This window comes from Rhinopithecus bieti, unplaced genomic scaffold (genome assembly GCF_001698545.2).
Source record: "Rhinopithecus bieti isolate Rb0 unplaced genomic scaffold, ASM169854v2 scaffold_7212, whole genome shotgun sequence".
In the NCBI taxonomy this organism is placed as follows: Eukaryota; Metazoa; Chordata; class Mammalia; order Primates; family Cercopithecidae; genus Rhinopithecus; species Rhinopithecus bieti.
The window spans coordinates 5,244,685-5,269,993 of NW_016806198.1; the positions used below are offsets into that span (position 1 = coordinate 5,244,685).

The 25,309-nt window shown below is 44.1% G+C and overlaps 1 protein-coding gene across 1 annotated transcript in view; it reads right to left on the reverse strand.

The window, feature by feature from the left end:
* TG (thyroglobulin) overlaps positions 1 to 25,309 on the reverse strand; it is a 274,315-nt gene that overhangs the window by 131,901 nt on the left and 117,105 nt on the right. The window contains 1 exon segment of the mRNA XM_017875139.1: positions 23,303 to 23,365. Within this exon segment, the coding sequence (XP_017730628.1) occupies positions 23,303 to 23,365 (63 nt within the window).

Consider the following 25,309-nt stretch of genomic DNA (forward strand, 5'->3'; position numbering starts at 1 on the left):
CTGTGATATTAACTAAGTCAGCTGTGTATCTTTGTTCTTTCAATTGTGTATTCATTCAACAAGTGTTTACAGGCCTCCTTTGACACTTCAGGACTGTACCTGACAGCCAAAGGTGGCAGCCTGGAAAAACAGTCTAAGAAGCCAAAACAAGATGATTCTTACCGTCCATCGTAGTTCTCAAACTTGGGTGAGCATCAGATTCTCTTGAGAAATGTGACAAAAATTCCAAAGTCCAGGCCCAGTTTTCACGTCAAAGAGCCTGGGCCTCTGTAGTCTATTAACTTTTCTGGTGATTCTGACACACATCCAAGTTTGAAAATGACTGTGGTCTCTAAGATATCCTTTTTGGTTTTGGTTTTGTTTTGGCCATGGTTGCTGGAGACACAGCTTAGACTAGTGAAGAGACAGTTCTGAGTTCTAAACCTCACTCAACCTGACATGTGTGTCCTCAGGCAAGTCCCTTAACTACTCTGAGCAACTCTAATCTTAAAGATCTTTGGGTTACGTATTGCCCTTGTTCATGATCTCTAATAAGCATAACATCTCTCAGTAGATGACATATGGACCATTGCCTTTGTGGGGTAAATTAATCCATCAGCACCTTTGCTCTGAGGCCCTTGGATCCAGGCCTCAGGAAAGGAGTCCTTTTCCTCCAGAGCAAGGAGAAGATGGAGTAGGAGGGAGAGGTGAGCCAAGAGGAAAGCCAGACAGGTTGGCTCCTACAGAGTGACTGTCCTGCCTGGTAAGAAGAGATGCCCCTCCGTGCTCACTGGCATGCTCCCTAGTGGTATGAGACCACACAGCCCTCTGTGCACCTCCGCGGGAGCCAACGCTGGTTAGAGAATAACGTCAGGGTCCCCTTGTATTGCCAGAAACCAGAGAAGAGTTGAATACACCCAGCAGCTGACACTAACAATCGGCTATGAGTATATGTCAAAAATGAGACACAGTAAAGCAGCCAGATCACGCTGTGTGACTTTGGGCAAACCACTCCCCTTCTCTGAACCTCAGTTTCCTCATCTGTAAAATGGGGATATTAAGAGACCATCTCTCCTAGGGTCATAACCACAAATGAATGAGTTACTAGATGTGAGCTGCTGCCCAGGGGAAATACTCAGCAAACACAGCCACCCTCACCATCTCTGGGTCAAGCTGCTTGGTTCCTGATGCGGTTTGGACACCATCATTTCAAAATGACAGGGCTCTCAGCCTGGATGGAAGTACCAGGGATGTTCTTTAAGGGGCACAGGAGCCCAAACTACTGCCAGTGATGTCCCCACCAAATATCTCACTCCTGACTTCCACCTGACCCCTCCTCCCCTCGCCCCACTGTCCCCCTGTCCCCCTATCCCAGGCCAGCTTGCTTCCTGCCCAGGAGGGCCTCCACAGTCTCTCACCTCCTGTGTAGTGTGCCTGCGGGTGCCATGGGCACGGCCTCAGTTTGCGCAGGAAACTTGCTGCTGAATTGCAGCAACATCTATAAATCTCAGCGTTTCAAGGTTTCACGAGCTTAGCATGTCCCCAAATGAAGCCATTACTGTCCCCCAGTGCTCCTTTTCACTCCTACGCTGTGTTCTTTCTTTCCTCAGGGAATGTTTCCACCACTCACTCCATTGTCCAATCCAGAAATCCTATCATCCTTGCTGCCTCCTCCCAGTGGAGTCTACGTGCTCAGCCCCTCTGGGAACTGTCTTTTTCTTTTCCACCTGGTTCTGGCCTCATCAGTTTCACTGCAGTTACCACGTAGGCTCCAAAAAAGGGCCTCCTGATCATGAGTCTCAGTCTGCTCAGGCCATTCTCATGCTGGTGCTGGGATAACCATTCTAACATCTGCATCTGGTCACAGCACTCAGCACTTATGGTCCTCCAGGGTACCAGGCCGACCTGTGGTTGGCAGGGTCGGTCACTCCAGCTGCATTGCAACCCTCCACTTTTACAGGGTGGTCCTGGGTGCCCCCTACTCTCACCCACTCACCAAACACAACACACAATCAGAAGTGAAAACAATATCGATTTACTATGTAATTTCAGTTACTTATGTTAACTCACATTGATGTTCATAACAGAGGGGGACACTGAGGCACTGGAGGAATGACCACAGGATACTCCCCCAGATTATAGACACACCACCTAAGGTTACAGAGGCATCATTCAAGGTCACAGACATACCCCCAGGGTTACAGAGGCACCCCCAAGGTTATAGAGGTAGCCCTAGGTCACAGGGCAGAACTCAGCTGAGTTCCTACCAGCAGGGCACAGGGACTGTGCTTTTCTTCTGCTGTGCTATAGTCTTGGACCTCCTCATTGAGGTGGTAATTGCCAGATCAGCCCTCATTCCCAGCAGCTAATAGGCACCTTCCCAGCCCTTATCCAGCCCCACAGCATGGTGGTTAAAGGTCTTGGTGACTCTTTCAGTGAGCATGAGTAGCTCACCAGCAGGCCCTAAGACCTTGGAGGAGAATATGCCCTTGGAAGTAAGAGGCCCTGCCCCTTCCATGGGCAGAAGAGCAACAGTGGCCCTGAAGGAAGAAAGACTTATCAAGGTCACATAGCCATTTTCCTCTGTTACCAGATAGACTAGCAATGAATGCTACTGTCTGTTTAGCAGGCTGGAAGTGCTTGAAAAGTCATGTAAAGATTATCTGGTTCCATCTAATGGTACTCCATTGAGATGAACAGTCCTAACCCTATTTTATAGGAGGGAAAAGTGAGGTTCACAGAGGGCCACTGACTTTGCCCAAGACCAAACAGCTGAAAGGCAGCAAGTCAGTATTTGCACCCAGGACAGCCCTATGTGGTGATATCCCCCTGCAAAACAGAGCTGCTGGGGGACAGGGGCAGAGGAGAAGGAAGGGTCTGGGAGGGATGATGGGGGCAGCTTGGGCCACCCCACAACCTGGAGGCAGCACGGCTGCAGCCTCTGCACAGGCGGGCCTCTGGGTGACATGGAGGCACTTCTATTCCTTTCTAGAAAGCACCATATCCCCTTTTTTAAAGCTTAACTTCTATTTTTAACTGGCAAATTATAATTATACATATTTATGGGGTATAATATGAGGTTATGAAATGTGTATATGATGCAGAAGAATACTTTTTTGAGATCTATTGCACAGCACAGTGACTATAGTTAACATATTGCACATTTCAAAACTACTAAGAGAATCAATTTCAAATGTTCTCAGCACAAAAAAAAAAAGTATTCGAGGGATGGATACGTTCATTTGATTGATTTAATCATTCCACAATGATTCCCTTTTTTAATGGATACTAAGTAGAAAAAAAGTTATGCTAGAATATATTTGAAATTTTCCACTGATATATAAAAAATCATTTTTAATTCTCCTTTCTTCCCTCCTTCACTCTCTCCCTCCTTCCTTCCCTCCTTTCTTCCTCCCTCCTTCCTTCTTCCTTTCTTCTCTGTTTTTTAATTTCTTCCTTCCCAGACATCAAAGGAGAAAATGTTTATTTCAAGGTTTGTTTTCAGCTGTTAAAAATTGCCAAAAAGCCTTGCAGCTGGAACCACCATCTTCCAGTAATTCGCCAAAATGACAAACACAAAGGGAAAGAGGAGAGGCACCCGGTATGTTCTCCAGGCCTTTCGGAAAACATGGAGTTGTTCGTTTGGCCAGGTATATGTGAGTCTGTAAGAAAGGTGATATTGTCGACATCAAGGGAATGGGTATTGTTTAAAAAGGAATGCCCCACAGGTGTTCCCATGGCAAAACTGAAAGAGTTTGCAGTGTTCCCCAGTGTACTGCTGGCACTGTTGCAAACGAACAAGGGCATGATTCTTGACAAAAGAATTAATGTGAGTATTGAGCACATTAAGCACTCTGGCAGTCAAGATAGCTTCCTGAAACACATGAAGGAAAAGGATCAGAAAAAGAAGCCGAAGAGAAAGGTACTTGGGCTCAACTGAAATGCCAGCTTGCTCCACTCAGAGAAGCACACTGTGAGAACCAGTGGGAAGGACCAGAGCTGCTGGAACCTATTCCCTGTGAGTTCATGGCATAATAGGTGTTAAAATAAAGTAAAAGACCTCGGACTATAAAAATGTTTCTCTTCATTGAGTAGGTGTGATGTCCTCTTCCCCAAAGAAACATTTAAAGCAAATTTTAATTGTGTCTGAATTTATTGTGTAATGTCTTTGCTATTAAAATTTAATGTGTTTCTTGCTGAAAGATGTGAAGTGGCTTATTGAGCAACAAATTAATTGCTTAGAAATTGGCCAGATATTATTTATGAAATATTTGTACTGGTTTAAAGATAGTCCCACTAAATCATCATGGAAGAAATAAAATAATTTACATTAAAAATTGCCAAAAATAATTACACATCACTGTGGGGCTACATGCACCCCGCAGGCAGAGGTCTGCCACTCGCTGGCGGGTAACCACAGGTGAGCTTCTGCTCCGGCCATTGCCTGTCTCATTTGAAAAACAGGTGGAAAGTGCCTCCAAGCAAGCATTTTTGTATCAGATCCAAGGGCAGAAATGTCAAACAGTAGCAAATGCCTGACACTCTCTCCAAAGTTCAAATAATCACAGACCCATCCCATTGATTATATAAAAAGATCACATGACTTTCTTAGGACTCATCAAGGATAAAGATAACAGTGGGTCTAAGCTCCAAGGCATCCAAAAGCCTTCAGGATCCTCACCCTTCTTCTCGCAATCAAAACCAAGAGGAATTTCTCTCAGCTCCTCAGTACTCATCAAGTGATTGCTTCTGAATATGGAACAGCTGGGAAATAGAAGAGGCGGTTTCCACATCTGCACAGGCTGGCTGGGGTAAACCGTGACATTCTGAAACTTTCAGGCAGGAAAAGCCTTTCAGGCCCCAGAAAACCTTCATGATCCCTGTGATATGCAGAATAGAAGTGACTGAAAGCTGCCTTGGAGGCCTGTATGGCCACAGGGCACTTGCTGGAAGGAAGAGCCCAGTGCACATCTCAGCCTGTCGTCATCGGACGGATACCACATTGAGACATCCTGCTTTCTCACCAGAGACCATCATTCCAGTGAGAACCACGACATAGTGACCTATGTTTGTCCTTAACAGCATTTATCAAAGACCAGATGTTCCTCTGATAAAAGAAGGAAAAGAAGACAAAATAAAGACACCCTTGTAATTTTGTGATTATTTGCAGAATGAAAATGGGAGGAGAGCTGCTGGTTGGTTCAGCATTTCTCCAAGAGAAATTCTTTACACTTGCAGCAGACACCCCGGGCCTCTTTTAACATTCACACCCTAGAAAAATACCCAGACATCCTGACCTCTCCATTCAGCCTCCAAATACCTACTTTTGAGCTCTTCAGTGAGCACACTTTCATCTTTAACTCTGCAACTCAGTGCTTAGCAGAGGAGTGACAGTAGGTGTCATGGGTTGAACTGTGTCAACCCAAAATTCATACATTGCAGTCCTAACCCCTAGGTCCTCAGGATGTGACCTTATTTGGGATAGACTCTTAACAGACATAATCAAGTTAAAATGAGTTCATTAGAATAGGCCTTAATCCAATGGTGGTCTGGTGTCCTTATTAAAAAGGGAAATTTTGACAGAGACGCTTGCACAGAGGGAAGATGGAGTGAAGAGGTGCAAGAAGAGGGTGCCACCTACAAGCCAAGAGGAGAGACTGGGGACAGATCCTTCCCACAGGGATCTTGGAAGGAATCAACCTTGTCTACACTTTGATCCCAGACTTGTAGCCTCCAGAGCTGTGGGAAAATGATGTCTGTTGTTGAAGCTACTCAGTTCGTGGTACTTCATTATGGCAGCTGCAGCCAAGTAACAGAATGAGTGTGCATTTGGTGAGAGCATCCACTCACTGATTCACAGAGGGCCTGCTCCGCCCCAGTGCTGCTCTCCAGCACAAAACGCTCATCATACTGATACTTCCCACCCTATCGCATGCACATATTCAAATGGCTCACAGGGTTGCAGTATCTCCTGCACAAAGCGGTGCAGACAGAATGCGATGTGCTCCATGTGTTGTCGCCTTGCATCTACATGCAGCTGTCCGATGTGGCTCTTCTGGTCACTCCTATTCTAAGAGGTGGCATTGCACGTTTTAAGGAAGGACCCCTCTGGGACACTCTGCCTGGCCAGATCCAAGCTCTGCCTCCTGCCAGCTCTGTGACTTGGAGTAAATTATACTCTAAGTCTCAATTATTGGTCTTTTGTTTTAATTTGTGAACAAGAACAGTTTTACCACCTGAACTGTAAAGCAGAGCTTCTCATACAGCAAGAGTCACAGTTTGCTACTGATCCTTCCAGCCTGTGCGAGGGCAAGGGGTAGAGGGAGCTAGGGTTGGTCCCATCTTCCCATCTGCTTACCCCAATGAGACATGCAGTTGTCAACATCCCCTGTGTGTGCCATGGCATGATAAATCAGGAAGCTCTGGGCACAGGCTCAAGGCTGAATGGAGCCATGCAATGTCTGCAAACTGCTTGGCACAGCCATACTCACTAACATTTGTTAAGGATTTGACCTCCCATACATCAACCTACAGAGCCTGAGCTCTTGCCACTGTCTGCATTGTTGAATGCATGATGGCATTCTTGCCGTCACTTGTAAAACAGGGCTTTTTCAACCAAAATTTAATATTAAGAGTGAATATTAATAATAGTGATGTTACAGTTGCTACCCCCTCATCTTCCTGGAAAGAAATGCTGTCACATCAAGATGGTCCCACAGGGGGATGTAGGTCTGATTGTGTGACCCAGGAGGACCAGAAAAGACCCACATAAATGATTGAGGGACATGGAAGGAAGGACAGAGAAGATGCAAGCCTTCAGGACAGGGGTCAGTGAGCTTCTTCTGTAAAGAGCCAGATAGTAAATATTGTAGGCCTCACCAGCCACATTTATTCCCAGCTGAATATTCTTCTATTTTTTTGCACCCCTCTAAAAATGTGATAGGACTATTCTTCACTCCTAGGCTATACAAAAACAGGCTGCAGGCTGCAGGCTGCAGTTTTCTGACCTCTGACCCAGAAGGCAGATATGAGACACAGAATGAACCCAGTCGTTAAGTACCTCAGTGGGTGGGGAATCCACACCTGGGAACCAAAAATCCTACAGGCAGCTTGACAAGGAGTTTGTATGCTTTTTTCAGGAATAAGGAGCAATATAAGGGATGCCATCTGGAAGGCAAAATATTGAAATTTTATGACCTACTGATAGTGGTCCTTCCTAACTGGGGAAATGAATGTCCTTTTGCAAAATAATGAGGAGAATAGATTCTAGTTTTTTTTTTTTAATTATTCTTATTTGATAGGATGAAAGGGCGGTAACCACATACCTTCCCCGAGTCAAAAAGCAGAATGCCAGCCCACCTGTCCTCTCTGCACCATCTTGGTCTTTCTCACTCTGGTCCAGACTACTGCTCGCCCTTCTCTCTGAAACCAACTCACGTTGTTGTGCTGCTACCCCTTGAACCTGTCTCATCCTTCCCCAGCCTCCTGTGTCCCAGAAACCAGGGTCCTCACCATGACTGCAATGTCCCCTCCTTCACTCTGGGCCACAGTCCTGGTTCCTGGCATCCCAACCCTCTGACAATGAAAACTTCTAGTCCTTCTCACGATCCTTAACTGAGAATGCCTGGTGATTCTCCCATACTCCTCAAGTCCATTGCCACTCCAAATCCTGCTAACATCCTGAGTGGTTTCATCATCTTAGGGAGAGTAGAAGCCCATTTGAAACTCTGGTCTCAGTTTCTTGTCTGCTTCGATACCAGAGACCTTCATTTCCACCCCATCACAGCCAAGTGCCTCCATGATCACACCCCAAACCCTGCCATGGCAATGAATTCCATCACCATTTAAACTGTAGTTTTCCTAAGCAGCACTTGCTGATATGGACCACAGTTTTCCTTCTTTCCAGCACATTCACATTTTAGCTCACTCACACCAGCTCTTTAATTTCACTGTGATTTCTATTCTCTCACTCACTCCATGGTATCCATCCTCACTGCCTCATCATCCAACCAAGACCCATCGGTCCATTATCTCAGCTTCCCTTTGAGCAATGTCCTCAATTCTCTTCCTCCCAATGGGACTAACCCGATGGGCTGTCTTTCCCTGCAGCTTGTCTCAGTCTGCTGAGCATGGCCAAAGAAATTTCCCATGGCCACAGCTGAACACACAGGTGCCTTTACAACTTGTGGACCTTCAGCTTCAACTGATCCCTGGCACAGTTTGATCAACTGGTCCCCTCTCTTCCATTCCTTGCAGCCACTGTTTTCAGTGCTTGCCACTCTCAGGCCTAGACCTCATCCATCCCCTTCTGCTCTCAGCCAGTGCCTGACTTCTGGCCTCCCAGAGCAAAGAGGGGCCATCTGTCAATATCTCCTTCAGCTTCCTTCCCCCTCACCCCCTCTATAAGCCACTGCATCTTTCCCTCTTGATTTCTCCTAATACAGAAGAAGGGTGTCTGTTGCAAGTCAATCCTTCCATCTGTGCTCTAGAGCTCATTCTTCCTCATGCCTTCAGAGGCCTTCATCTACCAATTACCCCCAACCCAGCCCCACTCTCATTCTTCCTATATCTTTAGTGTGTCCCTCGACACCGAAACTTTACTTTTGCGTAAAAACATACTGAAATATCCCCCTCGTAAGAACAACACTTTAACCCAAAGTTTCTCATCTCATGGTCTGGGTTTCAGGTGACCCATTTCCCTAAAAAATATAGGCAAAATATGATATATATGGTGGAGCATACTGTTTTTAATTCATTGTCACAAGTAGTCTATGACTGAAACACGATTACCAGCTAATGTTCCACAATTTGTTGTTTTTAGCTGTCAATCTTGTTCTCTTACTTTTCATAGCCAAGATGCTTGGGAAAAGTTTGTAGTTTCTACTTCCTCAAATCACTACTATTGAGTTTCCTTCCTCTTTACTCCACTGAATTTTCTTTTTCTTTTCTTTTTTTTTTTTTTTTTTTTTTTTGATACGGAGTCTCGCTCTGTCACGCAGACTGGAGTGCAGTGGCACAATCTCGGCTCACTGCAACCTCCGTCTCCCGGGTTCACGACATTCTCCTGCCTCAGCCTCCTGAGTAACTAGGACCACAGGTGCCCGCCACCATGTCCAGCTAATTTTTAAAAATATTTTTAGTAGAGACAGGGTTTTACCGTGTTAGCCAGGATGGTCTCCATCTCCTGATCTTGTGATCCGCCCACCTTGGCCTCCCAAAGTGCTGGGATTACAGGCGTGAGCCACCACGCCTAGCTACTCCACTGAATTTTCAAAGGGCTCTTCATGACTATAACCCAATGGACATTTCCAGTGTCCATTTTCCTTGAAGTGATGAATCACATCTCCCCAGCCTGGGTTCCACAATAGCAAATGCCACCAGTATGCCTCCCCTGTCTCCAACTGCTCTTCCTAGCATCTCCTTCTCTCCTCAGGGGACTGCCCTTGACCCTTACTCTTTACATCTGACATTCTCCATGGGTGTCCTCATATCCCTATGACTTCAAATACCACTGACATGCTAATGATCACCAAACACAACCAGGCTAGACCCTCTGCCCAAGCTCCATGCTTATATATTCAGTGCTTGCTGGACACCTCCAAGCAGATGCCCTCTAAGCTCAGTATGTTGAAAACTGAACACATAATCTCACTGCCACCCACAACCACACTCTTCCACTGGTTCCCTTCTTACATTCTTTATCTTGGAACTGGCACCACCAGCCATGGGGCTGCCCAACTCAAAACCCTAAGTCTTGCCCTTGATTGGTGCTCAACTAGACCGAATGTTCATCTAGAAAGGACACTACATAAGGAAAGTCTGAATAAATATCATTTTAAGTATAAATTTCAGATTATAAGTGAATATTCTCCCTGTGGCAAACACACTCCATCTAGGTTTGTAGCAAACAAACAAAAAACATAGTGCCTGAGTTTCCTTGAAATCCTGCCTTCTTGCCTACCTCTCCAACTTCATCTCTCATTAGTCTGCTTCCTACCACCCCACTCTCACACCTGGTGGTCTGTCAACACACTCTGTGTTGCATGACTTTGTACACTATTAGTGTGAGCAGCACTATTGGCTTACAAAGTTAAGTCAGTTTATTTATAGGATAAATTCATATCATCCCTCAAAACCCAGCTCAGATAATCCACTCTGAAATCCCCTTCTACAGCTGCCTCCTCCACCACCATCACCTCTAAATGCTACTTCTTCTCCTCTAAATGCCTTGATATGTTTACTGTTCCACTATTGAACTGCATTGCAATTTGCTTATTTTTAAACCTCCCTGTTATATCATGAGCTCCTTGAGATCAAAGACTGTGCTTCAGTTTCACTGATTCTCCAAGACCTATAATAGCAAGCAAAAAAATATTAACAATAGAAAGAGTAATGTAGGTGTAGTTTGCATTTACTAAGTGTTCACTATGTGCTATACAGGAACAATAGTACTATTTTTTTCATAAACTGCCCTAATCCATAAATATGTATTGAATGAATTAAGTTAATTAATAAAGGAGCAATAGAGTGCTAATTTATATCTCTATAAAGATTAAGACTATTATTATTCACATACTACAAAACCTCCACAAATAATTATTGAGTCAATTAGTTAATAGATTAGTCACATAGGAAGCAAATAATGGGAAGCCGATTTAATAAAATCTCACCTCTACATGGTGTGTTCTAGTTTATAAAACACTTTTATTTACACTGCAAGAATTAACAACTACATCATCCCATGCCTTAATTACCATCATGCAGAGGGCTGAACTGAGGCTCAGAGGTGCTACATAATATGGCCAAGAGCACAACTCGTGACCGGTGAGCCAAACTGCCAGGGATTTCATCCAAACTACTCTCTCTCAGTCCCCACTGCCCCACAGCTGCCACCTCCTCCATATGACTCCGCTGCAGCCTCATAAAGTGGTTCCCTGTGGCTTCTTATTGCAGGCAGAAGTTTCCAAAGACGTCTGTAGTGGCCCAGCATCTGTTCAGTTTATGAGCTTGTGTGTTAGTGAGTAATCATCTTTAATGCTGCTAACTTCAAAGACGCTTCAAGGGAAATTTCTAACTAAGAAAAAGTCATACACATGAAACCAGACTTGGATCTATATTCTTTCTATGTCCTCATGACAAGTACTAAGTTCATCCCCAGCAAAATTCCTAACGAAATTTCAAAGGCTTAGAGTGAATCTGATTTCTCTCTAAAAAGTTTGACTCCCAACAAGTGGACATCCCCACCAACTTCCCCAAACAGAAAAGCTACATGGAGAGAGTACAAGAATTGGGTCTCCTAAGAGCATCTGAACTCTTTTCTTTCATGGGGTCTCATTCATGATGCTGGGTGCCTGGGTAAAACTTTAGAAATTCTGAGGCACAAATGCATGTGAACAACCAATCTGAGCTAAGCAAAGTGGTTCCAGCACCATGGAGGCCTCCCTTGGGGTGCGGAACAAGGGCATGGGTGAACTGTGGGAACTTGCCGAAGCTCACACAGCTGCCTTGAACACAGACTCCCAAGGCAACACCCTTGCCCTGTGTTAGAGACCTGTGTCTGATCTCTGCAGGAGCAGGAGCAGCTGCTGCACATTCCATTTATCAAGCATTTGCTATATGTGGTGGGTAGTAGGCTAAGCATGTTACACACAAGACTTTACCCAAATTTCAACTTGTAGGTAATAGGCAACATGGTGAATTCTACCTTAAAGAAACTGGGGCTCAGAGCAGTGCAGTGACTTTCCCTAGGTTATTCATAGACTAGGAATAGAATTAGAAGGGAGACTGAGATCTGCCCAGCACCAGGCTCTGTGCTTCCCAGCTTCTGCTTTTGCCCAGCTCCTTCTGCTTGCCTGTGGGTGAGCGATCACAAAAGCAGAAGTGAAAAAAATCACATGCTACGGCATAACTGAGCTAATGCTATGAATTACAAACTTTAAAGAGAAATTTAAAAGACATTTAAGCCAACCCCTCACACAATAAGAGAACCTTCAATATATTTGAATACTCCAGTGACAGGGAGCTCATTACCTCAATCTTACTCCATCACAGCAGGATAACCAATACTTTCCACCATCTGACCCAGCCCCTTCTCTCCTCTTTCCCCATCTCACCTTCCCATGACACCAGGTACCCCATTCATACTGAAGCCCTCACTCCATCCTCTTAAGCTGGGTTCCTCTCACCTCCTGGACTTTATACACTGGGGAGAAGAGGTGGATGCTTCTGTAATAAGTCAAACTGAGTTCCTTCAGGAGGTCAGGGAATTCAGCACACTCAACAGTAAGGGAGAATAAATGAATGCATGACTGCAGGATCATTTTAAAAAAACTTTGTGTAGCACTAGCCACTTGTAATACACTATCACTATTTTTAATTAGTGATTAAAATTATTATAAGTCATTAAACTAAGGAAATCTTCTAGTGGGTTGAACTCAGGGATGGTCTAATTCACTGTTAGCTATGTAGAAGGGTCTGAGGGGTCCCAGGACAGGCAACCTGCCTAAAATATTTCCCCCGTGTGTTTGGCAAAAGTTCTGAATCTCTGCTCTCAGAATAGAACTGGTTTACCCACTTGTTAAACAGTGAACAACCCGGAGAAAAAGATATTAAAATATCGATATTTTCACCTTAGTGTCAATAACTTTGTTAATCCCATTTGGTTCAAGAGGCTCCAGGACGACACCAGAAAATAAAACAATAAGTAAACAAGGTCCTTCTATTCTTAACAGTTGCCTGTTCAAGACAACTGTTCAGGGGTGAGAAGGAAAGAAAAACCACTTTTTCATCACAGTGTCTTGCCTTGGGATTATCATTCTAGACGAGAAGCATGGCTTAAGAGCATGTAGTCAGGAGTTCCCCAGAGTGGGCACAGAGGAGTTGTAGAGCGAGAGGAAGACAGGGCGGTACCAAACACCAGCTCCCTCTACCTCACAGTTTTGATTGAGGTCATTTTTGTTTACATGGTTTCTGACTGATTCTAGGCTGAAGGATCTCTTCCATAGCTAAGAAGGATATTTCGAAGAAAATATTTAAAGCTAAAGGCTAAATAACCAAACCCAAATGGTAGATTTTCTGTTGGCATATTTTGTTCCTGGCTCTATATCCTTTAAATATAATTAAGCAAATTTTTGATGGACCAGGTACAGAACTGACACTGTACAGGAGAAAGTTACTGTAGAAAATCCATACATTTTCTCCATCTTCGAAGACTCTAAGATCTAGCAAGAGTTTAAGACATAATCATTCAGCAAACATTTGTCAAGTGCCTCCCAGACTCACTATGTACAGCTGCACAGATTGTGCATAGCACAACTGCAGGGGCAACATTTACAAAGATTACCTGTGAAAGGACCCCATTAGAACTGGTAGTGCATGGCCTAACCCAGCCATGCCACCACTGCCAACCTTTACTGAGCATTGAGTACAGCAATTTTATGTATAATATCTCTTTTAAGCTTAAAAACAACCTCTTTGAAGTAGGTATAATCACCTCCATTTTACAGGTGCGACAACTGAAACGCAGAAAGATTCTTTAAACTAGCGAAGGTCACATACTTAAGGAGTGCCAAAGGAAGGGTTCAAAACCTGGCTGCCCAAACTCATTTCCCATATGGCTTTCAATACTCCATGACCACCCTCACCATTCATTCATTTGTTCATTCTGCTATTCATTCATTTCTTCAACACATATTAATCGATCACTTTTACCTTTAAATACTGACCTAGGTCAAAGTGGAGACTTATATCTATTATTTAAAACCAAATAACTATAAATAAAATAATATTGAGCATCTACTCTATACTGGACATTTTGCTAAGTGTGAAGAACCCAACCATGAATTACAAAATTATCTGCCCTCTGGGAGCCCAAAATCTAACAAGCAAGCAAGAAAAATCCATTCATTCATTCGGTAAATATTTACTGAATACTGACTCCCACAGGTGCTGAGAATGTCGCAGTAAATGAGACAGATAAAGTCCCTGTCCTCCTGCAGCTCCCATTCCAGAGAGGGCAAGCAATACTCAACAAGCACACAAATGACAACAGTTCACAGCGATAGTTCCCAGAGGCAGTACAGCAGGGTGAAGGGGTGGAGAGTGCAGAAGGGAGCTACTCTGGATGGGGTGGTCAGCAATTCCTTGGAGGAAGTGACCTGGGGCTCAGAGCTGAGGAGGAACAAACCTTCTAGAGGTATGATCTTTTCCCAGAACAGGGCTGACAGTGGTCTCTCTGACAGCAGCACCCACAGCCACTGGGGTAGAGCCCTTCCATCCTAAAGGGAGTGTGAGAGACCCCACAGCACCCTCCACAGTCTATACACTTTAGTCCAATGTGGGACACGTCTGAGGGTGGAATGCGTGCTGTGAAACACTATGCAGGCTCTCCCGCACCAACCCAGGAGCACTGTCTTCTTCCTAGTAGGTGGGTGCAAAAGTAATTGCAATTTTCCCATTACTTTCAATGGCAAAGACCGCAATAACTTTTGCAGCAACCTAATACTATAGCTTTCTATCAAACTGATGGAGCACATTAAGGCCACACAGAAATGATTCTTCATCATGCTTTTTGGTCCTTGGGCCAGAAGGCCCAGGTGAGCAGGCACTGACTCCAAATTGTTTAATGCTTGTATAAAACCTAAATTTCCTATCCAAATATGCACAGAGTTTACACATACACACAAAAACACTCCCAAAGAGGGAGCCTATGGTGCATCTTCTGACACATTCATGTTGCTCATTTACAGCTGTAGCCCCAGTGCTTAGTGCCTGGTACAAAGTAGGTACCCACCAACTGCTTGCTGAATGAATAAGTAACTGAACAAAGGGGAAAGGTAGCCAAGGCAGAGGAAACCATAACTGAGTCTTAAACCCAGCACTTCTCCATTGGCTAGCGGCTCCCTCCTGCACCCGTGGAGAGAAGTGAAGCCTTCCAGAAAGGAAGGGAGCTGAGAACCAGTTTCCTCACCTTTCTCAGTTTCTTAAGACCTACCAACATTGCAGCGCCAGCTTGCCAGCTGTTTCTTTCTCCTTCTCAATCTCTTGGTCTCAGAGAGACAGAGAAGAGGTCCAGGGGGCTGCCAGATGTGAGGCTGTGCCCACACCACACTCAGCCTTGCAAATCATAGCAATTATAGTCACCCAGGCAGCACAGTCCCTGGCAGATGTGCATCCCAGCTTGGGAGAGGAGGTACCCGCGTGCTGAGTGTTGCAGCTGCTAACTACATGATTCGTTTGGCACTCTCAACCAAAGCGAGGAAACAGGGTGTGCTAACCGGTCATGTCTTGCTGGCCCCTGGGATAGAAAACCTATCCCTGGACAACTTTTCTGATGAAATAGTGACAGGGTATGTACTGTAAGCTTCCTCAAAATGGCATGTGCGTGTGTGTGGGTGTGAGCACACATGCATAAGCTCTGTGCATATTTCGACAGGACATTTAAGCTTTATACAACATTAAACAATTTTGGAACCAGTGACCACTCACCCGGGCTTTCTGGCCCAAGGACCAAAGGGATGAAGAATCAGTCTTTTGTGTCTTTAACACGCCCTCAGCGCAGTGCCTACAGTAGTAAGAAACAGCGTGCCTGTGTTTAAGGCACCCATTCCACCCTCAGACATGGCCCAGGCTGGATTATTAGAGTGCAAAGCCACCGTGGAGGGTGCTGCGGGGTCCCTGACTCCCTCTAGGACTGCAGGGCTCTACATTAGCAGTGGTGGGTGCTGCTGAGGCAGACCACCATCAGCCCCCTTCCAGGACTCTCTCGGCTGGAGGTCACGCCCCACTCAGAGCAGCTCATAGTAACAAGTGACCAGTGTGAGGCCATAACAATTTTAAAGGTCATCCCAGCTTCAGCATCCCTAAAGGGCCAGCCGAGGCCTCTACTGAGACAACACTAAGGTTCAACTTCCCCCTCAGCCCAGTCCTGGGCCTTCCCTTGCCTCCTAACACCCCTGTTGGTAGAATTAATTTTTTGCTTAAAAAAAAAATTGGCCTTCCTACTAAACTTCATCTCAGAGTCTGATTCCTCGGGAACTGGAGCAGCGACAGCCACCATCTTCAGTGGGGAGACTCTGAGTTTAGATCTGGGTTGAGTATAAATTTCAGCTCTGCAAAGTACTGGTTATGTGAGTTTGGGCCTCTTTGAGCCTTAGCCTCCAAATCTAGAAAATGGACACAGTTGTGCACACCTTGTAGGGCAGTTGTGAAGACTAAAATATAGAAAGCATTTAGCATGGTGACTGGCTCATGGTGATTTAGTCATTCCATGAATAGGAATTTTTAAAATATATGATTGTGTGTGGTCATTAGAGGTTGGGAAGTTCAGAGGAGGGGGAGGAGACAGGGAGGTTACTTAAGGGTATGCAGTTCCAGGGGGATGGGAAGAATGATTCCTACGGTTGTGTAACTGCAGTGGGAGGACGGCTAACAATTAGTGTATATTTTGAAAACTCTAGAAGACAGGGTTTGGAATGTTCCCAACACAAAGAAATGATAAATATTTGAGGCGATGGATATGCTGATTGCCCTGGTCTGATCACTATGCATTGTATACATGTATTAAGATATCACTCTGTATCTCATAAATATGTAAAATTATTATATGTCAACTAAAAATAAGAGCAAAAGATGATAGAGCTATTAGCAAACTCTTTCCCTTAATAGCAGTTATCCATAAAAAGTGTGTGTGTGACTGTATATATGTCTGTGTGGATATGTACATATATATAATTGTATAGCCCAGCTTTAACTGGTTGTCATGTGGGGAAGTTACACTCTCTGTGCCTCAGTTTCCTCCTCTGTAAAGCGGTTTGGACTTGAGAATTATTGCTGCTGTTTCTTGAACACCTGCTCTACAGCAAATTCCATGCTGAGCATTATACTTTATTTGCTCTTCAACAAATCCTGCTGGACTGATATTGCTTATATTTCACCATTATTTTCATCTTACGGGGCAAGCAGGGGCATCAAGAGGCTGTGAAATCTGGCCAGATGGACCTCAAAGCCGAAGTGCTGCACCGTGATGTCGTACTGCTTCCTCACTTAGATGGTGTACATGCTTCCCACTGGTGCTGACATTTTTTAGGATCACAGGACTCTGTTTCCAGCTTAATGAAAAACATTTGCAGAAAAGATCAAGTGAATTCCATCAACCCACGGGCGCAGGCAAAGGCACGGGACGGAGGCCAAGCAGACAAAGTTGATTCCCTTTCATTGCGTGGTTCAAAAGCTGTTGGGGCAGCCACTGCTGTTTCCATCTGTCCGGAATTCAGGCTTTGTCCCTCTCACTGAGCTCCAGGATGAGGTCAGGAGAGAGGTGCTGGAAAGCTGAGCAGGACAAACTGTAACGAGACATCTCTCCTCGCTTCCACCTCGCACCTCTCAGCTGCAGCCTTCTTCACAGTCCGCTCTGCCAGCAGCAACCTGCGCTGCACCCATTGCTCAAAATGGCTCAAAGTCAAGGGCAAGAGCATTTTCCAAATGGTATGTTGAAGTACTCATGTGAAACACACATAGAATGGAGAGGACAAAATCCTAAATAAATATTCTATGTTTTCCCTAGCTTTCCATCTAAATAGTAAATTTAATTCAGTAGCACCTTGATATGGTTTGGCTCTGTGTCCTACCCAAATCTCACCTTGTAGCTCCCATAATTCCCACACGTTGTGGGAGGGACCCGGTGGGAGATGACTGAATCATGGGGGCAGGTCTTGCCTGTGCTGTTCTCATGATAGTGAATAAGTCTCAGGACATCTGACGGCTTTTAAAAACAGGAGTTTTCCTGCACACGCTCTCTGCCTGCTGCCATCCACGTAAGATGTGACTTGTTCCTCCTTGCCTTCTGCCATGATTGTGAGGCCTCCTCAGCCACATGGAGCTGTGAATCCAATTAAACCTCTTTCTTCTGTAAACTGCCCAGTCTCTGGTATGTCTTGATCAGCAGCACAAAAATGAACTAATACACACCCCTAAGAGAAAAGTTGCTGAAATACGGAATGCAAGCTGAATGCCAGTTGTCCTGGGAATAAACCCTTAGGAGAACCCACATTTGGGAAGCAGGGGAGGGGTGCGATGATCACACAGGCAGGCTCCAACACTCGAGAAGATAACTTAAGCTAACCTGCGGCAGCCTTGCTGGCTTGGTTGGTGTGAGCCTTTTAAGATGCAATGTACATTTGTCTTATGAAGAAAATGGTATCTTTACTATTTCACCTGTTTTGTAAAACAATTTTTCTCCAAAGAGAGTACAACTGTACACTATACACAGATGATATAATTGTCCACACTTTCTCAAAATCTAGCTTGTCATCTACCAAAGCACTCTCATGATAGTGCAAAGTCAAAGCCTTTACATAGTTTTAAAGATCATTGTTCCACTGCTTCAAGCCCTGCAAGGATCTGCAGTATCCAATGCACTTTACACTTTGGACCCTGTCCTCTTCTGTACCTGCTGGTCCTGCAACACTGAGCTACTTGCATGGCCCTGCCTGAGCCTTACTGATGCATGTCCCTATGCTTCCACACATGCAGTACCCTCTGCCTCAGACACTGTCCCTTCTCCTCTTGGCCATATAACAGATGCATACTCGTCCTCCACGTCACAGTTTGGTCATAATATATTTGTGGCGCTTTTCCTGCCTGTCTATGGTGAATCTGGGGGAACCTTTTCAGTATCCCGCTGCAGCCCAGGAACAATTCCACTGTGCAGACGGACTTTTGAGTGCAGACTTGTCTGGAGATCTAATTGCTTAGCTTCATTTAGTGTGTGTGTCTGTGTGTGTGTCTGTGTGTGTGGATGTGTGTGTGGGTGTGTGTGTGTATGTATAAGCTACCCATTCAAAGTCTACTTGAAAGAAAGAATTCTGCTCCCCTGACTGGTCAGTGGGGATGGTGTGCAGATGGAGGAGACTTCTGAAATCTCATGGACCTGTCTTGAGTACATACTATGTGATAAGGGCTGCTCTAAACACTGAGTTTCTGTTGCTCTAGGGAAAGTTTCTAACACACTAGTTGGTTTGAAGGCACCAGGAGTTTAGCAGGCAGGTGAGTTTTAGAAAGTCTTTCCAAAGAGAAGGGTTTGCATGTGCAAAAAATTCTTTCTTTGAAGTAGACTTTGAATGGGCAGCTTATACACACACACACACACACACACACACACACACACACACACACAAGCACGCGCATAAAAGAAATGAAGTCAAGAGATTAGGTCTCCAGACGAGTCTAGACTCAAAAGCTCATCTTTGCTAATCTATTTCAGAAACTCAACCAAGTAATCTTATCTAACTCTGTAAGGGTCCATACAGATGTGGGTTCAAATCCCAGCTCAGTCATTTAATTTCAGTTTCCTTACTTGAAAAACAGCCCACGCTACAAACCTAAATTTCTTGTGAATATTACATGACTTACAGATATTTAAGAAATATTTCCTTTTCTCCCTGAATAGAAAGTACATAAAGATGAGTATTTTACATACACACAGTGCATACACGCCTGTACACGTACACATACACATATAGACACACCCTTACAATTCATGTCAGAACGACACAATGATATTTCTACACCCTGAAGGCAGAATTATCCCCTCCCTCTGATCCACATCAAAGGAACATGCCAAAATTCTCAGTTCCAATTTGGGAACTTTAACACAGAGATAGGATGTTGGCTCTGACATTTCTATGCTTTTAAGTCATACTTGTTAACACTTACAAGCACTGTGACATCTCATTCCACCTTGGAAACTCAGACCCATAGGCTGTGTGTATTGTGAAAGGACATGCTCAATGCTCCATCCTTTTTTCTTCTTTTGTAGGTAATTCACATGTCAGTAACATAAATGTTTAGCAAAAACAGAGTGGAAGCATTGTAAAATCACCCAGAGAAGTTATGCTTTGGTTTATGCAACAACAGTATTTGACATAGAAGCACTCTTTATCTATAAATTTAATAAATAATTTTTTAGTGATAAAACTTAAGGATCACAAGTATATCAAAAGCAAAAAAGCACTTTAATTTATTTCTGGTAAGTATGCAACTAGCAACAACTGTTTGAGACTAATTTGGCAATAAAAATCTAGGGTCTTAAAATGTAAATTTCTCAAGCCCAATAATTCCACTTTGGTGAATCTTACCCCAGGAAATAACCTGGACTTCTGGAGGAAATTTTAAGTACCAAGTAGTTCATTTTGCTATTTTTATAATGATGAAGAATAATAAACAATTAAATGACCAAAAATAAAGAAATAGACTAGTGAACTGGTGGAATAACAGGACAGCTATCTCTGTGAACAATATCCTTGCTTGTTTGTTGTTCATCACTAGAAGGTAAGCATCATGAGAGTAGGAACATAGAAGACTCAGTGAATGAGTGAATACATATACACATGCCTGCATGAATGCATGATTTAGAGAGATATGTAACAATTTGGAGATATATATATAATACAATATTAGGTAACAACAACCGAAAAATGCAACATTATAAATAGAGATTACAATGATATCAGACCAGAGAGCCTAAAAAGATTGAAAAAATAAACACATGAATTAACTGACACAGGTAACTTCTAAATAACTGTGATTTTCGTTCTATATTTCTGCATTGTTTGACTTTCTACAGCTAACAAATATTATAATAGGCCCTATCTCTTGAGGTTCATATGAAGTTCAAATGCTTAGCACAGTGCTGAAGACAAAATGAATTTTCATCAAACATTCAACAGTTTTGAAAAAATACTATAGTATTGTTTTGAATTAAATACTGCCCTTTATCCTCTCTCCTGCCACAATCCCCTACAAAATGAAGTAAAGGAAAATAAGCATCTAAACCCACAAAGATAACAAAAAAAGAACAAGGAAAAAAGGAAACGCAAGGAGCAGACAGCAGATGAGGGACTTCAAACACCGTTAAGTGAAGAATGGGAGATGGAGGCATGTTAACTGACTCGCCAGAGAGGCACAAGCAGTGCCCCAGTGCCTACAGAAGGAAGCACCTACAAGACCTGCAGCTCTCCGGGGCTTTGGTGAGCAGGAAGCAGGTGCTGCAGAGGGCAGGGGTACAACAGGGATTGTGTGTGACAGGAGGATACCTGAAAATCTTGACAATTGTAACATGGCTCTGTGGTGAACCATATTTACATGGCCATAATAATGATTTACTCTTGTTTCAACCCCAAATCTCGATATTAATATATTTTGTGGATAAAGGAGGAAAATTGTAAAAGAGGTGATAAAAGAGACAGAGAGCTAAGTCTCTATCAAGGCAAGAAGTGAACAGTCACTTCCGAAGTTGACAAATCAAGGAACAGTGGGATTCCATGGGTAACTGGTTCCAGGACCCCTCCCACCCATGGCTACCAAAATTCACAGGTGCTCAAGTCTCTTAAACAGAATGGTGTAGCATTTGCGTATAACTCACACACATCCTCTGTATACTTTAATCATCTCTAGATTACTTAAACTATCTAATGCAATGCCTACACACAGCTTGGTCTGTATGGATTCAATGTAGTACTTGACGCACAGCAAATTCAAGTTTTGCTTTATAGAATTCTTCGGAATTTTATTTTCTGATTATTTTTGACCTATGTGTCACTGAATACATGGCTATGGAACCCACATATAGAGGGCCAACTGTAACTTAGAAACACAGAGGACAGGATGAGAAAAAAAGTTTAAAAAGTAGTTAAAGGAGTTGAAAGTTGGGGCTACTAGGAGTGGGAGTGGCAGATGAGTAGAGATGACAGAGGAAATTCATTAGGTTTTTTTTGTTTGTTTGTTTGTTTTGAGACAGAGGCTCTGTTGCTCAGACTGGAGTACAGTGTGATCTTGGCTCACTACAACCTCTGCCTCCCGGGTTCAAGCGATTCTTATGCCTCAGCCTCCCAAGTAGCTGGGACTACAGGCGCATGCCACCACGCCTGGCTTATTTTTGTATTTTTAGTAGAGATGGGGTTTCACCATATTAGTCAGGCTGGTCTCGAACTCCTTACCTCATGATCCACCCACCTCAGCCTCCCAAAGTGCTGAGATTACAGGTGTGAGCCACTGCGCCCAGCCTGTTTTGCTTTTTAAACCATAAATCTTTTGGGACTTTTTGATTATTTCAACTGTGTTTGTACATTAACTTGATAAAATTCAAAATCAATTTTCACCAAAATCTGGCTAGGACATGTATTATCTGTTTGGTCTTGGGCAACTTAATCTGTCTCTAAGCCCTACTCCACCTTCTGTGACATGGCAATAACAACACCAACCTCGCAGCATTTCAGGAAGCTAGCATCTGTCATGAATGCAAAGTACTAAGCATACACAGTTTCTACAGAAGGCTCAAAACTTTATATATAATGTGTTCTCCAAAGTTAGCTATTTTAACTGACTGAGGGAAACTAATAACATATATGAGTAAAAGACATTTTTATACTTTTAGCAACAGCCCTAGTTTTAAATAATTTCCTCCTACATGAGCTATATTCTGTCTCTCCAGCCAGGGCCATCATGGCCATAATGACAGATGTCTAGGGTCCCTTAGACATCATGTCACAGGACAGGAATTAACGTTGCTTGGCCTGTTGGCTGAGCAGTGTCTGGAGCCCAGGCTGAGCCTCTCATTTCCTGACAAAGGGAAGCAGAAAAGGGGACGGTGCAGTAAGGCCCGTGCTGTAGTGACCCTTCTACCTCACCCCCATCTAGAACATCCAGATGTCCCCACTGCACCCCACCTCTCTGCACTTCCTGCTGCTTCATGCTAAATACAGCATGTTGTAAGGAGGGTCAGTGGGATGTGCAGGAGCAAGGGCAGCCTGGGTCCAGGCTATGCTACCGGGCTCCTGGGAACCTGGGCTCCTGGACTCAGGGCCAGCGTTTCATTGTTAGATGTCACCGTGCTGCCCAGTGTGGCCAATAACTGTAAGCTCCAACTCTTTTGCACTAATAAGGAGCTGACTTCTTTCCCTTTTTGGCCATAAATAACATCATTCTTGACATTGCCTCCGGATTGAATGTGTCTAGTCATTACTCGATAGGGCAAAATAATCCTTAAAATGAAAACTGGGAGAACCCGACTTAAGTCTTACTCTGCTTTATCAGCCACATTATTTTCACAAATCATTTCATTTCCATGAGTCAGTTTTCTTATCTGCAAAGCGGGCATGTTGCTGGCGCTCACCCTCCTTATACATGTGTCTAATTCATAGGAGCTGGAATTAATAAGAGTGATGTGCAAGCTATCAACTACTGTACAAAAGCAAGAGGGAAGAGGAGAAGGAAGATGAATGAGGCAGTGCTCTCATCCGAGAGATCAAAAAGACAATGAACTTACCTTTCTCTGTGAGGGAAGGCAGAACAACCGAAGGGCAAAAACTGGGAGCATTATTTTGAGCAACTGAAAAGGAAAAAGCAGATGTTTAGTTCTTTTCTACCCTCTCGGTATCATCGAGTTCAGAAGGCATTAATGGAAGTACAAGATGGTGATCATGAAATTGGACTTGGAAGACAGACAGCTTGTCCCAACCTGTATCAGTCAGGGTGGGCTGGATGATGCTGAGCTAACAAATAATCTCAACATATAAGTGGCTTAGAAAGTTCAGGATCCCTCTCCTTGCACTACCTGCCTACTGCAGAGACGCTGGGAGCTTCACTCTATGTTATCCTCTCTCAAGCACCAGGCTGAAAAAGGCAGCTTCTTGCCCCAAGTTTCAATAATTGCCATGCAGGGCAAAGTGAATGCAACAGATTTATTTCAGTCTTGCTCTTAGAGCTTTTGCCTAGAAGTGACACACATCACTTCTTTCCTCATGACATTGACCAAAGCTAGGAATGAGATCAAGGGTGAGGAAGTGCAGTCCTACCCTGTTCCAGAGAGCAGAGAGCAGAGACGTGTGGGAAACAACACAATGCCAGCCACTATCACTTACTGACTCTGTGAACTGGGCGAGGCTCTTATCCTTTCCGGGCCTCAGTTTTCACATCTGTACAATGAGGATTGTACTACCTACCTGGAGAATTATGACAAAATTACAGGAGATAACGGAATTTATTACTTTCGGTGCTGTGCCAGGCATAAGATACCAGCTCAGCAAAAGCCAGCTACTAATAGCAAGCAGCACAGCGTGGTGGCAGCCTGGACTTTGAAGGCAGACAGACTGGATATGGACCTCAACAGATCACTTGGAAGCAGCGTAGAGTGACAAGTCTTCTAACTTCCTCTATTTTCAGTTTCAGCATTGATAAAATGAAGATGATGTAAAAATTGAATGAAGAACCATTCATACCCAGTCTGTGACACATAAATGTAAATTATCTTATTTCCCCTTTGCTTCCTTTACTGAACAAATCTAAATCTTCATCACTCTTTTATCTCCAATGACCCAAACTGGAACCATACATGGGATCTCCTTGCTCACGGGGAGCTACGGCAATGTAGCATGGCCAGGAGTCAAAAGTAAGGACTCCCGGGTCAGCGGTCCCAGACAAGATTGGTTTGCTGCTTTTCTGCTGTGTAACCTTGAGCAAATTACTCAAACTCTCTGTCCTCACTTTCCTTGTCTATAAAATGGGCATAATAACAGTGCCTCTCTTAGGGTTGCGAGGCTTAGATGACCTGATACTGGTGCAGCTTTGATCATTTAGCAAACTTTCAATATATCCTATGATTCACTCTTAATACTGCCCTTTAACAGTAATACACTCTTGCCTTGCCTTTTGTCCCTGTGTGCCTCCATGAAAAGCCATGGGTCAGAGTCATGCTCTACTCTGGTCCCAAAGTCCTTGCATGGGTCCCCTCACATCCACCTCCTTCTCTGCTTTCTTCACTTTGGTCAGGTATGCCAAGTCCCAGCCTCTCTGGGTTCTGGAGCCTTCAGCCCTATTGTGTCTTTTTCTGCTTGGCATCATCTGTCTGGAAGCACCTGCTACTATCATTCTAAGGCACCAGATCTCAAACTTTGGCAGACCTCCAAATTACCTGGAGGTCATGATAACATATACCTTGCTGGGTCCCACCCCAGAGTGTCTGATTTGGCAGGTCTGGGATGGGATCTGAGGTTTACATTTCTAGCAAGTTTCCCAGCACTGCGGTTGCTGCTGATCCACACGAAGCTAAGGCTTCTGTCCTCTCATGTTCTGGGAGCTCCTCATATAACTCACAATTGCTCATAAGTACCCCCACGTTCCACTACACCCAACTGGCCAGCTCAATACTTGTCACCCTGTTTTCACCTGTTTAAAATGTTTGTTCTTCCTAGAAGAGACTCAGAACCATGTTCCTGAGAGTGCAATCTTCAGAGAATACTTTGACTATCTATGTTGAAGGCATTCAAATGTCCAC